We start from the raw sequence: 15,616 nt of genomic DNA on the forward strand, positions 1-15,616 counted from the left end.
CTCATTAATAAAAGATATTATTAGATGTATGTACTGAAATATTGCCAGGGTGTAGGGCTGTGGATACTTTCCAACTTACTTTCTGTTGTTTGTTTTTTTAAAAAGCTTTTGTTAATTTTATGATCCCACAAAATACATTTTTGAAATATATATTTTATAAAATATAAACACATAAAATAAAAAGTAGAAGTTCATGCAATGGCAATATTAAGGTAAATTTTGAGAAAAGGAAAAAATAATCTGCCACTTGATCAGCTTTTATTTGTGTACGGTTTAACTTGTTGCCAGAGATATGTATAATTTTTCAGCTTGCTTTTTGGAGATTGTTGGTTTGACTTGGCTTAGTAGTTACAGCTTCTCAATGTTTTAACCATAGCTTGCTTTTGCATTGTCTTAGTCTAATGTATTGGAAGAATGGAGTCCTTTAGTGTTAAATGTCTTAGAATGGAGTTTCTTAGTTCTTATTCTACCTTTGTTGCTGCTCAAGGTAATCACAGTTCTCAGCTCGTATGTATGCTTATTTTGAAATGGTATGTCCATCTGGGGTAATAGGTATTTTATAAATTACATGCTATGTTTCTTAAAAGTAAGCGTTTTTGTTCACTACTGAATCCATAGTTCCTAGAATAACATATGCTAAATATTTGGTAAATAATGAGCGATTTGCATAAATTGGTTTAGGTAAGAGGGAGGGAAGCCAGGGAATCAGAAAGTTTAAGGATTTCTGCCCCACAGATATCTCCAGCAGGTAATATTTAAAGCCACCTTAATGAAGAGTTGCTAGTTATTCATATGATAGATGACTAGACTTTCCTTTTTCTGTTAGTGACATTCCTGTTCTCTGAGTCACCAATTTGTGGCCGCGTTTTTCCACCTTCTCTGTGGTTGGAAATTCTCTGTAGCAACAGAATGCTAGCACCTCTAAGACAGTAGGGTATAGGCATGAAATTTTTCTTTTGTTAGAAATTCATATTAATATTCCTTTTTATTTCTGTATGTCATTATAAAATGTTTTCCTTACCCAAATTATCGAAAAAAAAATTTTTTTTAATGCTTTCTACTTCATTTCTCCAGTTTGGTATTAGAAACAGGGACCTCAAGCCATCCTGGACTCTCCTCCTTATCCTCTATGTCCGTTTCGTCTCCAAAGTTTTTTTTTTTTTTTAGTTTTTTATTGACATATAGTTAGTTGCTTTGCAATATTGTGTCAGTGTCTACTGTTTGAATCAGCCACACATACACGTATATCCCCTCCCTTTTGGTGTTTCACCATCTAGATCATCTTGATTTTGCCTCCAAGGTGTTTTTGAGGTTTCTCTCTCTCTCTGTTTTTTGTTTTGTTTTTTTTTTTTTTTTTTTGGCCACAGGGCTTGTAGGATCTTATTTCCCGACCAGGGATCATCCCATCCCCCAGCAGAAAGAGCGTAGAGTCCTGACCACTGGGCAGCCAGAGAATTCCCTGTTTCATATACCGATTCTTGGTTTAGTTCTTCATTGCCTCCCCTGTTCTTTCTCCCTATTTTCTTTCTTCACAGTACTGCTAAAACACTCTTTTTGGAAGAGTATAGATTTATACAATGTCACAGTGTTACTCTATATAGCTTCCTTTTTGAATGCCGTAATAACAAAGGTACCTCTGTCTACCTCTTGGCCCTTTTCCCTTCTACTGCTCTTAATTTTTTGCTTCTGCTAGATGTCCTACTTGTTCTTGTCAGCGTGTCTTTTCTTTAATGTTTTTGTTTAGTTATATTCATTTTGCTTCTACAAAGAAATTGATTCACTCACTTATCAATTCACTCCAAATGATTATATGTATTTTTACCCCCACATCTTTGCTTTTAGACATTGTGTTTGACCTTCAAGTTCCATCTGAAAGACTGCTACTTTGAAGAAGGCTCTTCTCTGCTTTTCCTTAAAAAAATAAAAAGGAATAAACAAACTTATTAACCTTGCTTCCCTTGGAAACACCCTGTTGTCGTTTAGTCACCAAGTCATGTCCAACTCTTACAAAATCCCATGGACTGTAGCCTGCCAGGCTCCTCTGTCCATGGGATTTCCCAGAAAAGACTACTGGAGTGGGGTGCCATTTCTTCCTCCAAGGGATCTTCCTGACCCAGGGGCGAAGTCTCCTGCGTCTCCTGCATAGCAGGCGAATTCTTCTACTGCTCAACCACCTGGCAAACCCCTGGAAACACCCTAGCATGGTGTTTCTGTATAGGATATTTTTTTGTTTGTGATTGTTTTTTTCGGTGGCTTGTGGGATCTTATTAGTTCCCCGACCAGAGATCAAACCCCACCCCCAATAGTGAAGTGCTGAGTCCTAACCACTGGACTGCCAGGGAATTTCCCCAGGTAGGATGTTTATTTTTATTGCCAAGAATATTTTTAGTTGTCTGAATATTGCTCTTTTCCCCTAGCTTTTAAGTGCCTTGGGGATCAGGACTCAATCTTTGTATTCTTGGCAGGAATAGACATTTCCTTCCACTCCTTGTTATAGGGGCTCCATGTATTTTTTTCAATAGTAACTGTGATAATTAGCTGACAGAGTTCTTAGCATTGATAACTAATTGGGCAATTATGGACAGATTCTCAGTTTTACATAAATAGATTTTTGCTCCTTTATGCCTGTTTCTGCTTTTAAGTATTTGAGTATTATACATTATACAATGAAAGGGTTCAATTCTAATTAATGGTATCTTGAAAGAACTTGAATGTTTTCCTAACCTAAGAATTATTTTTTGAATACTGTCATAGTAATTTTGTCTAACTTTGAAGTTTAAATATGCTGTATTTTTTTATTTTACTGTAATTGATTAGTGCAGTGGCTTCAGTAAAGTTTGTTTATTGATATATAGTCATAAGCCACATTTGTTTTTGCTTGGTAGTCTACGAGAACTATATTGGAATGCAGTATTCTCTAGGAACACTGGGCTTCAGTTTGAGAAAATGTGATTTAAAAGATGAAATATCATTCCTGATCTTGTAAAAATTTGCCGTTTTGGTTACCTCTCTTATTAGCCTATAGAGCATAGCCATCAAGTTACTAGGCACTTACAGTAACTGGCATATGTAAACACGTGGTTATTTTCCTAGGAAACTTCTTGCCACATATCATTAACTGCTCTCTGTCTGATGTTTTCTAAACAAAATATTTATGGTGCTCTGTCTTTCAGGCTGGCATGGCTCTATATAAGATTGTCCCCAAAAACCCTTACTACTTTTGGTCTGTGATGAGCTTAATTATGCAAGTGAGTATGGCATTCAGAATGGGATTGAGATTTGTTTTTATTTTTGTGTACAGTAATTGTCCTTAATGTGTCCTCTGAACATCTTGGGTAATGTGTTGCAGCATGTGTCAAACAGGGACTTGGTACACTGTCAGCTGATTTTTTTGAATTGAGTTTTGATATTCTTTATGAGTTGATATATTGGTTTATTTGTGTGTAATACACAGTGTATTTCCCCTTAACCTTGGATCTATTACTAGGTTGCTTGATCAAGTATGAGCCCGGAAATGTTTGATATTATTGGTTAGTGAACAGATCGTTGAACTGGGTGACCATGTTTTGTCACTTCTTTCTGAGCCTCAGTCTGCTCTTTTGCCTAATGGAGATGCTTATCTCCCAGAGCCACAGTGAGGACCAAAATGAGATACTGTGTATGAGAGGATGGGGAGGAAGGTGTTAAAATGTAGCAGTTTAGAACCAGAGAGGCTCACACTAGTCTGCTTTTCAAATACTGGCCTTACCCCGTGTCTTGAGCTCTTGGGAAATCTTTTTAACCTTAGTTTATCTGTAAAATAAGCGTAATAACTACTCTGAAAGGTTGTTTACAGGAGGCAAATGAGCTCGGGGCAGAATCTTTGGCAATGTTAAAATGATTAATATCATGTGTCGATTTTAATGATCAGTCTGAGGCAACTGTAGCTGTTAAGTAAGCCATGCTATAAATAGAAGAAATTGGCATTTCCTTATAATATGTGAACATCTCAAGAAGACATCGCAAAAGCTTTTCTCTTCAAATGCTTGGTACCGTTTATCTATAATAAACAGTATAAACGTAACCCCCCTAATATATTTCAAGAAAAATGTTTGAATGACCTATTTAAAAGTTAGGTCATATTGTAAAAACAGTTTCAAGAATGTGTAAGATAATCTTAAGAAATCTCTTGTAAAGCAAACCATCTCTAATGTATTTTCTTGGTAAATTCAAATTAGGTCTGATATTTGACATAGTGGTTTGTTAATTATGGGCCAGAGTCACAATAATAGTCTGCATGGCGATAATATAAATAGTGCAAACAGGGAAGAAATTAGAATGAAACATGTATCTTTCTCCTCCAGTCTATATCAGCACAGGATGAAAACCTCTCAAAAACAATGTTTCTGCCCCTGGCTGAGAGAATGGTAGAAAAAATGGTGAAAGAGGACAAGATAGAAGCAGAGGCTGAAGTGAGTAATTTAAACCCCACTTTTGTATTTACATGTTTTTGATACTGTTACAACATTATGAATTGTTGCTTTATTCCCTTTAGAGAACTAGTTCCTCACTCTTGTCTTTGGTGTAAGTGTGAAACTACGGAATTCCCCAGCCTAGGCGTGGTGAATGAAGGAGCTGTTATTTCTTGCGTGCTTCGAGCAAGTGTTCTCTGTTGAGATATACACAGATAGGGGAGATACTGCTGCCTGATTCTCACTGTTAATTTCATCTTATTTGAAGATAGTGTTCTTTTCTATTAGACAGCTTTTTAAAAACATATAAATGACATATCTCTTTATTATTGAAAAGTTTCAGTGGTTACACTTTTTGTTTGTTTTTTCTATAAGGTTGAACTTTATTATATGATCCTGGAACGTTTGGGAAAGTACCAGGAAGCCTTGGATGTTATCAGAGGAAAATTAGGAGGTAATTGAGGGCCTGTTTCTTTACATACTTACCCATCTATATTATCAAACTTTTTGTTTTTCAGTTAGATAAAACATACCTTAACAATTTTTTATTTAGCCACGAGGGAGCATAATTATTTTTTCAATTGTTTAAAAATCATTAATGTTTTCTTCTCTGTGCTGCTTTTCCTTAGTCTTTCCCTATTTCTAAAAATTTGGTTAATCTTCTTATTGATTTGCAAGAGCACTTTACATGTTAAAGAAGTTAGAGCTCTTTTCTGTTGTTGTGAAAATACTTTTTTCCTTTTTGTTAGAAAATTTGTTTGTATGAACTTCATAGATGGTGTTAACTATTTCTCTGTTTTTAGACATTTATAACAATTTGTTTCCTAAATATTTACACATCTTTGATTTCCTTAGGAGGAATTTATGGGACTGCAGTTATCGTTTTGACAACTCTGTTTTTTAATTGTGACTTTATGGCCTCATAACTCATTAGGTCCAGCCATGAAAAAGATTTTGTTTCATACAATAATGTATATCCTTTACTAAAACCATATCAGTAACTGATAGTTTTAACTATTTTAATTCTGTAAAATGTAGGAAGAGTTTTGTTTTTATTTTTAATGTTACTTTCTAACTTTGGCCTCCTTGCAGGTGAGTAGAAGTCAACTTTGTATTTTTATTCAGTTAGGTTGTAGTTCTATGGATAGTTAAAGTTTAAATTTTCTATAGAAAATTCATAATATAATTGTTGGCATCCTTAATCTGCTAAACTGTTTTAAAAGAACAGGGCAGATATAATTTGGTCAGAAATTTAATCCTAGTTTTTTTGTTCCCAGCTGTTGGAAGAATTTGATTAATTTCCCTTCTTTTAATCTTCCTCCTAACATCTCCCCTTTCTCATCTTGTTCAAGGCCAAGCTTATTCAGTGTTTTGAAAGTGTGTGGATGGTCAGTCTATGGTCTAAATATACAGTCCTCAGATACTCTTGGGATTTTATGTGTATCCCATATATTAGATCGTCAACTCAATATGTTCTGGATCCTTTTATTTTATAGGAAAACAGGATTTAAAAGTTTATATCAGAAATATACTATTTTTCTTTTCAGGAAAATAACCTTTAGTGAGATAGAACTTTGTATCTAACGGTGATCCCATTTTCTGAGAGAGTGAATTTTAAGAACATGTGACAATTTCCTTATTGTATTTGGACTTTGTTCTGATTTCTGAGTGAAAATGAAACCAGCTTACTAACTTCTATTGCTTTTAATTGTAGAGAAGTTGACAAGTGAGATTCAGAGTCGGGAAAATAAATGCATGGCTATGTACAAGAAACTGAGCAGGTGGCCAGAGTGTAACGCCCTTTCTCGGCGCCTCTTACTGAAAAAGTAAGTAGATGCTTCTTGAACTATGAGAGTAGAGTGGGGCTTTTTGATTTTTTTGGACTGTATCTTTTGAGATTTCTGGGCATAAAGTGAAGTCCTTTAGTTGTGTGTCCTGGATATTTTTTAAAAGTTTTTGATGAGCCTTCATCTTTCAGTAAAGAGGTATAGTGAAATTTTTGCCACCAGGATGCTGAGTATTCAGAATGAATGCTGAAATTTCATTAATTTGTCAAACTAAGTATTGGTTTCCCCCCAGCCCACCTAGGAAGCACTGATGTGGCGGGTTTTCTATAAAGAATATTAGGTTTTTAGACCTGGTTATTTTATTGAAGGAAAAAATAGCTTCTTAGAAGTGTTTGACCTTGAAAATATCTTTGGAGTTGCTGCCCTTTTAGGGCTGTAGAAGAAACCCAGAGGGAAGATTGGATTTCTCCTAATGAAGACTAAAATATCACTTAGAAAATAAGTTGAGTATCATGGTTCCTCAGGCAGATTTGTCACAACTTGGGTTTAATCCTGTGTGCACCATTCAATCTGATTTTAGCTCAGATGACTGGCAGTTCTATCTGACTTATTTCGATTCTGTCTTTCGACTGATTGAAGAGGCCTGGACTCCTCCTGCTGAAGGTGAACAGTAAGTTGTCTTTTTTCCTAAATTACAGCACTTTTTAATATGTTGTAGCAAAAAGATGATCTTCTCAGGTGGCTCAGAGGTTAAAGCGTCTACCTGGAATGAGGGAGACCCGGGTTCGATCCCTGGGTGGGGAAGATCCCCTGGAGAAGGAAATTCGGCAACCCACTCCAGTACTCTTGCCTGGAGAATCCCATGAGGGTGGAGCCTGGTAGGCTACAGTCCATGGGGTCGCAGAGTCGGACACAACTGAGCGACTTCACTTTCCTTATAAGCCTAATTGAATTCTGTCTCAATAATGTATCTCTTTCAAAGAAAGATTTTTTTTTTCCATTTTAAAATAAATACATGTCCATTGTAAAAATCCTAAATTAGGACAGAAATGTATGGTGTGAAAAAATGTTAGTTCCTAGACCCTATCATCCCAGGATGTTTTTTCCCCAGTTTTATTGAGATATGATTGACAGAAATTACTCTTGATAATAGTTTGATATCTTCCAGATTTATTTGAAAAAGACTCTGGTGTCTTCCAAATTTATTTATATTATGCATATACTAACATAACTATTCTTATTTAACATAAAAATGAAATTCTTTTAGATGTAATGATTTACAACTTGATATTCTCCTGCCTTAAAATGTATTTTGGGCATCTTTCCATATATAGTAAACACAGATTTGATTAATTCTTTTTAGTGACTTAAGAGAACTCCGTTTTAGAAATGTACAAAATTCATTCAATCTGTCTCATGTTGATGGGTACTTGTATTGTTGCCAATTGCTGTTTTGGGGGCTATTACAGACAGTATTCATAAATAGGATCTTTTAAAAACGTGAATAAGGAAATAAGACTCATGATAATCAATTATGAACTGATGCTTACTTTATAATATTAACTAAGTGTCTAATTTTTCTCAGACTTATTTTCTTAGCACTAAAATTTACTTATATTTTTAATTAGATAATATTTTATATATGAAAAATATATAAATAATGTTTTTTTAAGAAAGCAGTAGAGGTGGTTAGTCTCTGTAATAATCAGATGCCAGAACTGGGAGGAATCATGTGTCATACTAACCATCAGAATATGCTCATAGCTTTTATTCTCATTTGTATTGTTTTATTGTTATCAGGTACTTTTTTTTATTTTTAATTTGTTTCTTGAAATCAGTTTGGCTTGACTTGTAAATTTTGGCACAGAACAATAGAGGCACAAAATACCTTTTTCATGTGTTTATACCCAGCTCTTTAGAAGGAGAAGTACATTATTCTGCAGAAGAAGCTGTGAGGTTTATAGAAGATCGGATAACAGAAGAATCTAAAAATTCTCGCCATCTCCGAGGACCACATCTAGCTAAACTGGAGCTGATTAGACGTTTACGACGTCAGGGTTTTAATGATGAGTACAAACTGGGTAAGAAGCTGTAATACTATTTGGGAACTATGGAGAAGGGATAAGGACACACTCGGTAGCCAAGGGCGGTACCCAAGGGCGTAGCCAAGGGAGGCCTACAGTGATAAAATTGTGTTTTGTGAAGCAAATGTCTTCTTAACCTTACTGATGAATGGATCACTAATAAAATTAGGCTTCAGTCACACGTGCAACTTGGCTTAACTTTAACATTTCTCTCTATGCCATCAGAGTCTTTGTCAGGCATTCTTTTGCTGACCTAACAATAATATCAAAATCAATTTCAAAGTAAAATAGCCAGTTCTGTAAAAGTTCGAGGATTTCAAGAAATGAATGAATGAATTTCTTGAAAATCTACTCTAAGCACTCACAAAACCATTGATAAAATAACCTCTGGCCAAGTTAGAGCAGTTAACAGTTGAGAAAATTTATAAGGATAATGACAAGATGAGAGAAAAGAATGATTTGGATAGTAGAGCATTAAGAGAGACCTTGAGGAAATTTGATGAAGTGCTTAGATGGTTTTCTAAAATGGTTCTTGTTGAGCTTACTGCACAAGAGTGAATGTGGTCATATTGTACTGGTTCACCGTTTTATGGGGAAAAAGCACTGTTCCCAGCCAAAATCAGCTCATATTAAGAATTAGAATTAGCTTTAGTTTTAATTATACCCTAAATTTTGTTAGGTTTAGGATCGTGAACTTTAAAAACATTTTCAGTTTCTTTTTTTTTTTTAAGATAAAGCTCCAAAGAACCTTTCACCTCCCCCCCCCCCCACCCCATTCATCGTTATAGAAATTTGGTTCTCATTAAAACTTGATTAAGAGGGTTTTTTAGGGACCAGTTGTCCTCAGATGATGAGCACTTCTCAATATCTAAAACCTATCCTAGAACATCTCTGTCCCTTCTAATCATGTAATTAATGTTCTCTACGGTTTATTCTAAAATTAACTGGCTATCTCTGTCATTCTGTATGTCGATTATTCACAGCCAGTTTTGAATTCCATGTTGACTTCTTTCTTTGGGTCTACCTCAGTCATTCTAGTTTGTATTTATTCCCGAATTGCAAATGAAAATTCTTCACGTGACTTTCAGCAAAATATTGTTAAAATATATTTCAAAGAATTGGGTTTTTTTTGGATTTCCAGTGGTCCAGTGGTTAGGACTCTGTGCTTCCACTGAAGGGGGCCTAGGTTCAATCCCAAGTTGAAGAAGTAGGATCCCACAAGCTGCATGGTGCAGGCAAAAAAAAAAAAAAAAAAAAAATCTTGCTTTCTTTCCAAAGCTGGAAAGAAAACTATTTGGATCTGCTTTCACACTTGCTATTATATTCACCTCCTATCTTTCTCTTCCCTCTCACCCACCTGAATCTTACAAATTGGATTTGCCTAATCTCCACACACAGAAGTGTTTGTCTTTTTCTTACCAGTGAGTGATTCTTAGTCTCTTTTGGATCACAGAGACCTGTGAGAATCTGATTAAAGTTATGGGATCTCTGTTCCTAGAAACAGAAGGAACTGAGGCCTGAAATCTTACAGAGATCTTATTAAAAATCTCTGCTTCCTAAGTCTAGTTCAATTTGAGAGCATTCTACTTTTATTATTTTTAATTTTAATTTGAGGAAAAATAAAATGAGCTGGTAGCTTTCTGCATATCCAGGTTTAAATTTTACATTTTTACTTTGGAGTTATTGGCCCACAGCTCTTCCCATTGACTTTGTCTTCTGTTGGTGTGCCTGTTTACAAAAATTATCTTTCATGCAGTTAACATTTATTTAATATTTATTAAGTAGTTCAAGAACTGGAGAAAAGCATGTTTGTTTTATGCTTGCATATAGACTCAAGTATTTAAACTTTAATGAAATCTTTTTAACTATTTAAACTTCAGTTGAATGAAAAACTTCACATTTCCTCAGTGTAATAACTGGTAAGATTCAACTTCTTTTTCAAGTATTCATTTATTTTTAAACTAGCAAGCTATCTTCCTGCCCTCATTGTCATCCTCATTCTCACTGAAGCACATTTTCATTGAATTGAAATAAATGTTTCTCAAATCAGACTTAACACTTAAATTAGAAATTTCTTTAGTCCATGAATTATTTAGTGATATTTTACCCTCCTCTCTCTTAGGTGATCCAGAGGAATTAATGTTCCAGTATTTTAAAAAGTTTGGGGATAAACCTTGTTGTTTCACAGACCTCAAGGTGTTTGTTGACCTCTTGCCTGCTACACAGTGTACAAAAGTAAGTAGGGTTCTGTTGGTTACCTGTATTTATTGTAACTAGGTTAAGAGTTCATGTTTCTTCTCTAAAATGGCTGAAAGTAGTGAATGTGAGATTATCAAGATATTGCTCTATCAAGCCAAGTAGCCTAGGTGCTATCAGATTTAAGGCATAATTTCTTGTAAAGCTGGGCCTCAGTGAGAATAAGCCCCTGGTAGGTAATTGAATTCTCCTGCTGTGTGTGTAGAGAGAGAGAGAGAAATAATACAGAGAGATTTGTATGTCTTTCACCCACTTTGCCTATTCAGATTTCACCAGTTTTACGTGCATTCATTTGTATGTATACGTGTGGTGTGCTTGTGTGTGTATATTTAGTGTGTGTAGTGCATGTGGATTCATGTGGCCACTACGTAGACAAGATGCATAGTAGTTCTGCCACCAGAGTGCCCCCCATGTGCTGCCTACTCTTTTCTGCCCACAGCCACCTCCCTGTATCTCCTCCTTTACCCATCCCTCTCCCTTAGCAACTGTTAATATGTTTTCTTTTTCCACAATTTTATCATTTTAAGAATGTTATATAATGGAATCATATTATGTATAACTTTCTTTACTCAGCATAATTCCATGGAGTTCATCTGTGTTGTTACATGTACCATGTTCATTGCTGGTACTGCAATATTATTCTGAATAATATTCCTTGATATGGATGTACCACAAGTTACTTTAACTTGTTGAAGAACATCTGGGTGTCTCAGGTTTTAGGCTATTACAAATAGAGCTGCTGTGAACATTTGCATGCAGGTTTTTTACGTGAACCTAAGTCTTCATTTCTCTGAGAAAATGCCCAGGAGTTCAGCTGTGGGATCTTATGGTAGCTGCATGTTTAGCGTTTTAGAGAAAAGGCCTAACTTTTCCACAGTGACTAGGTCTTTTAAATTCCTATTAGCTATGTATGAGTCATCTGGTTTTTCTGCATCCTTATCAGCATTAGGTGTTATACAATTTTTAATTTTTGACATTCTAATAAATATGTAGTGATATTTCATTATGGTTTTAATGTGCATTTCCCTAATGGTTAATATTGTTAAACATTTTTTCATGTGCTGATTTGCCATCTGTATTTTCTCCTCAGTGAAATGTCTGTTATTATCTTTTGCTCATTTTCTAATTGATTTTTTTTTTTTACTGTTGAAGTTGCTCAGTTGTGTCCAACTCTTTGTGACCCCATGGACTGCAGCCTACTAGGTTCCTCCGTCCATGGGATTTTCCAGGCAAGAGTACTGGAGTGGGTTGCCATTTCCTTCTCCAGGGGATCTTCCCGACCCAGGGATCGAACCCAGGTCTCCTGAATTGTAGGCAGATGCTTTACCGTCTGAGCCACCAGGGATTTTTACTGTTGAGTTTTGAGAATTCTTTAGATATTCTGGATATAAGTCCTTTGTCAGATATGTGGTTTCAAATATTTTCTCCCAGCTTGTCTTTTCATCCTCTTAACAGGATCCTTTGCAGAGCAAAGTTGTGTTTTTGCCCATGTCATGGGACCTGCAGGATCTTAGCTCCCTGGCTGGGCGTCAGACCTCAGGAGTGAAAGCATTGAGTCCTAGCCAGTGGACCACCAGGAAATTCCCAGAGTAAAATTTTAAAGTTTGATGAAGTCCAGTGGACTTTGCTTTTAATGTCTTGTCTCTGATTTTTTCAAAACTGTAGCAGTTAATTGCTGATTTTGTCAAATCACGATTTATTCTTGCTGAAGCAGTCATCAAATCTTAGGGATTTTTAAAAAATAAACCTTGAAGACCCAAATAGACATTTCTCTGAAGAAGACATGTAGTTGGCCTACAGGCACATGAAAAGATATACAACATCACTAATTATTAGAGAAATGCAAATCAAAGCTACAATGAAGTATCACCTCATTCCAGTCAGAATGGCTTTCAACAAAAAGTCTGCCAAAAAAAAAAAAGTCTGCAAATAATAAATGCTAGAGAGGGTATGGAGAAAAGGAACCCTCCTATACTGTTGGTGGGAGTGTAAATTTGTGCAGCCACTGTGGAAAACAGTATGGAAGTTCCTAAATAATTGAAAATAGAACTACCGTGTGATCCAGCAATCCTACTCCTGGGCATATAGTCAGAAAAGATGAAAACTCTGATTTGAAAAGATAACATGCATCCCAGTGTTCATAGCAGCACTGTTTATAGTAGTAAAGACAAGAAGGCAACCTAAGTATTCATCAGCATATAACTGTATAAAGAAGATATGGCATGTGTATATCTATGTCTATATGCACACACGTATATACATACATTGTTGTTTAGTTGCTAAGTCATGTCGACTCTTTTTCACCTCTATGGACTGTAGCCCACCAGCCTTCTCTGTCCATGGGATTTTCCAGGCAAGAGTACTGGTGTGGGTTGCCATTTCCTTCTCCAGGGGGATCTTCCAACCCAGGGATTGAACTCACATCTCCTGCATTGGCAGGCGGATTCTTTACTTGTTGCACCACCAGGGAAGCCTTTACATACATACATCATAGACATACACACACATGAAATGATATATTAGCTATAAAAAAAGAATGAAATGTTGCCATTTGCAGCATAGATGGACCTAGAGATTATCATACTAAACGAAGTAAGTCAAAGACAAATATATCACTTATATGTGCAATCTAAAAATGATACAAATGAACTTATTTACTAAACAGAAACAGACTCACAGGTGTAGAAAGCAAAATTATGGTTACCAGAGGAGAACAAGGGGAGAAGGGGTAAATTAGGGGTATAGTATTAACAGATACACACACTACTATATATAAAATAGATAAATAAAAAGCACAGGAAACTATATTCAATATCTTATAAAAGCCTGTAATGTAAAAGAATCTGGAAAAAATATAGCTAAGTCACTTTTCTGTGTATCTGAGACTAATACAATATTGTAGCAACTATACTTCAATAAAATTAAAAGGGAAAAAACCCTTCATTTTGGAATAACTACATTTATAGGAAAGTTGTAAATATAGTAAAGAAAGTTACACTATACCCTTCACCCAGCTTTCCCCAATGTTAACGTCTTAAAAACAGTGGTACATTTGTCAGAACTAAGAAACTGGTAACTGTTAATTGGCCTTTAGACTTTATTTGTATTTCTGTAGCTTTTCCATTAGTGTCCTTTGTCTCTTCAGGGATCTAAGCCTGGGTACCATATTGTAGTTAATTGTCAACTATCAGGATTTTTTTCATGTGATTAATCAATTGCAATATCAATCAATGCAAAATAAATCAATGCAAATCAATTACATGCTGAAGTGGCAAACCTTTAGACTCCTCATCCACAGCAACGTGTATTGGATCAGATAGTTCACCCATTAATGAGAAGTTCATACCTTCTTGCATATTAAAGATTTTTAAGCATTTAGCCCTGAGTATCCTTGGGTAATGGGCAGTTGGAGTACTCTACCAGTTGGAAGAACAGTGTGCCCAGGGTAGGATATAGCTATATCTATATTAAGAAATACTAGTGTTTATCAAGAAAGTCTGTGACTTTTGGTCAGCTTTACTTATAAAAAGCTCTTAATTAGTGGAGGTTGGAAGTCTTCCTGTCACAGGGCTCCACCGTCTGTTCTTCCAGAAAGCCTCTGTCACCCCCATGTGGAATGAGTGAAGCTCAGTGGGAGTGCAGTGGCGATGACTACAGCGTTTGTCTCATGACCATACCCTTAGTCCACCTGCACTCAGTGCTCTGGCAGTCTTGAGGTTACACGTCTAGGGCAGATGGAGCAGTGCTTTCCCAAACTGGTAAGTAGCCGGTGTTCTCTGTTGGATTCTGAAATGACTGCCACCATTCACTTTTGGTTTAGAAAAGGTTATTCTTGGAGTGCTGTTAAGCTCAGACTAAGCTTTAGAAGTTTTATAGATAAATTGTAACATATCCAGAAAAGGAGGTTCTGGGTTATGCTTGAAAACCTTTGAGAAACAGTTGATTGGAAGAGAGATGTTTGGTCTGGTGCTGACAGTACTTTATTTCTCCTAATTTGAAAAGCTCTCCTGTAGAAGAGGGATAAGAACAGGGACCAGCAAGAAGTTGTTGCCTGGAGTTAAGAATTTGGCTCAGTGAGAAAAAGATCTTTTTTATAGTCACAATTCTCTAAAAACGCAGCATGAGTTTCATGCTACTGGAGGGATTAAAGCAGAAAATAGAGCCATGTGGGAGAGAGAGATTCGTTCAGTAAGAGTCACCCATGTTATGTGCTGAGTGCTAAGGTAGGGAACAACTGACCATGCTTCATAGTGCTTACCATCTTGTAAATTAAAGCATCAAAGGATGGGAATGCACTAGAGGAGTGCTTACATCTCATTAAGCTGAGATTCATATAGGTTTGCTAGCACAGTTTTAGAACCAGAAGCTCTACTTTATCGACATGTTTGAAAATCTTAGGTCAACTCTGTGACCCCATATAGTAATAATCTACTGGGAGGAACCCTCTAGAAATAGCGAAATACTAGCAGTGTTGAGTTGGTCATTGTTCAGTGAGACAAAGGGTTGAAGGCTATTGCAGTGAGTTTTGTAGTCCTGTGTAAACTTTTTAATTGAGAGGGGTAATTATGCTGCCACAACTTTTTAAATGTAGGATGACTTCAGTAGCTAAAAATTCTGCCATTCAGCAGTATGTTTGTCAGAGGATTGTGGACTCTCCAAGTAAATCATACAGAACTGCTGTCCCACTGAATTAGGAGACATGTTCTAAAATGGGACTGGTCCCTAAGAATGGACCATATACAGTTCAGTTATCCCAAAGTGTCTCACCCCTGGTGACATTTTTATATTTTGTTTACTTTGTCTTGGGATTTTAAGTTAACAATAAAATAGTTCCAGTTTTTAAAGAAACTTTTTGTATAGCAGTAAAACTGTAAAGACTAGAACAGAGAATGAACATATTGTTTTATGACAAAACCTGTTGGAAGGCCTTAATAATAAACATAACTACATATATAAAATGGTTTACAAGAAATATAAAATGGCTTATAAGAATGGAAAAGCTGGCAATAAAAATTATGTGGGCATTTAATAAAAAACA

General features: G+C 35.9%; 1 protein-coding gene across 3 annotated transcripts in view; it reads left to right on the forward strand.

The window, feature by feature from the left end:
• The window catches only part of NAA25 (N-alpha-acetyltransferase 25, NatB auxiliary subunit), a 174,884-nt gene that overhangs the window by 15,727 nt on the left and 143,541 nt on the right, over positions 1-15,616 (forward strand). For all 3 annotated transcript variants that reach the window (XR_008703548.1, XM_055550488.1, XM_055550487.1), the window contains exons 5-11: positions 3,174-3,248; positions 4,344-4,451; positions 4,827-4,905; positions 6,166-6,277; positions 6,819-6,908; positions 8,150-8,319; positions 10,445-10,557. Coding sequence is in view for 2 of the 3 variants with exons in the window: in XM_055550488.1 (XP_055406463.1) it covers positions 3,174-3,248; positions 4,344-4,451; positions 4,827-4,905; positions 6,166-6,277; positions 6,819-6,908; positions 8,150-8,319; positions 10,445-10,557 (747 nt within the window). In the remaining variant the exon portion in view is untranslated. The remainder of the gene's footprint in view (positions 1-3,173; positions 3,249-4,343; positions 4,452-4,826; positions 4,906-6,165; positions 6,278-6,818; positions 6,909-8,149; positions 8,320-10,444; positions 10,558-15,616) is intronic.

Source organism: Bubalus kerabau, chromosome 16 (assembly GCF_029407905.1).
Source record: "Bubalus kerabau isolate K-KA32 ecotype Philippines breed swamp buffalo chromosome 16, PCC_UOA_SB_1v2, whole genome shotgun sequence".
Lineage (NCBI taxonomy): Eukaryota > Metazoa > Chordata > Mammalia > Artiodactyla > Bovidae > Bubalus > Bubalus kerabau.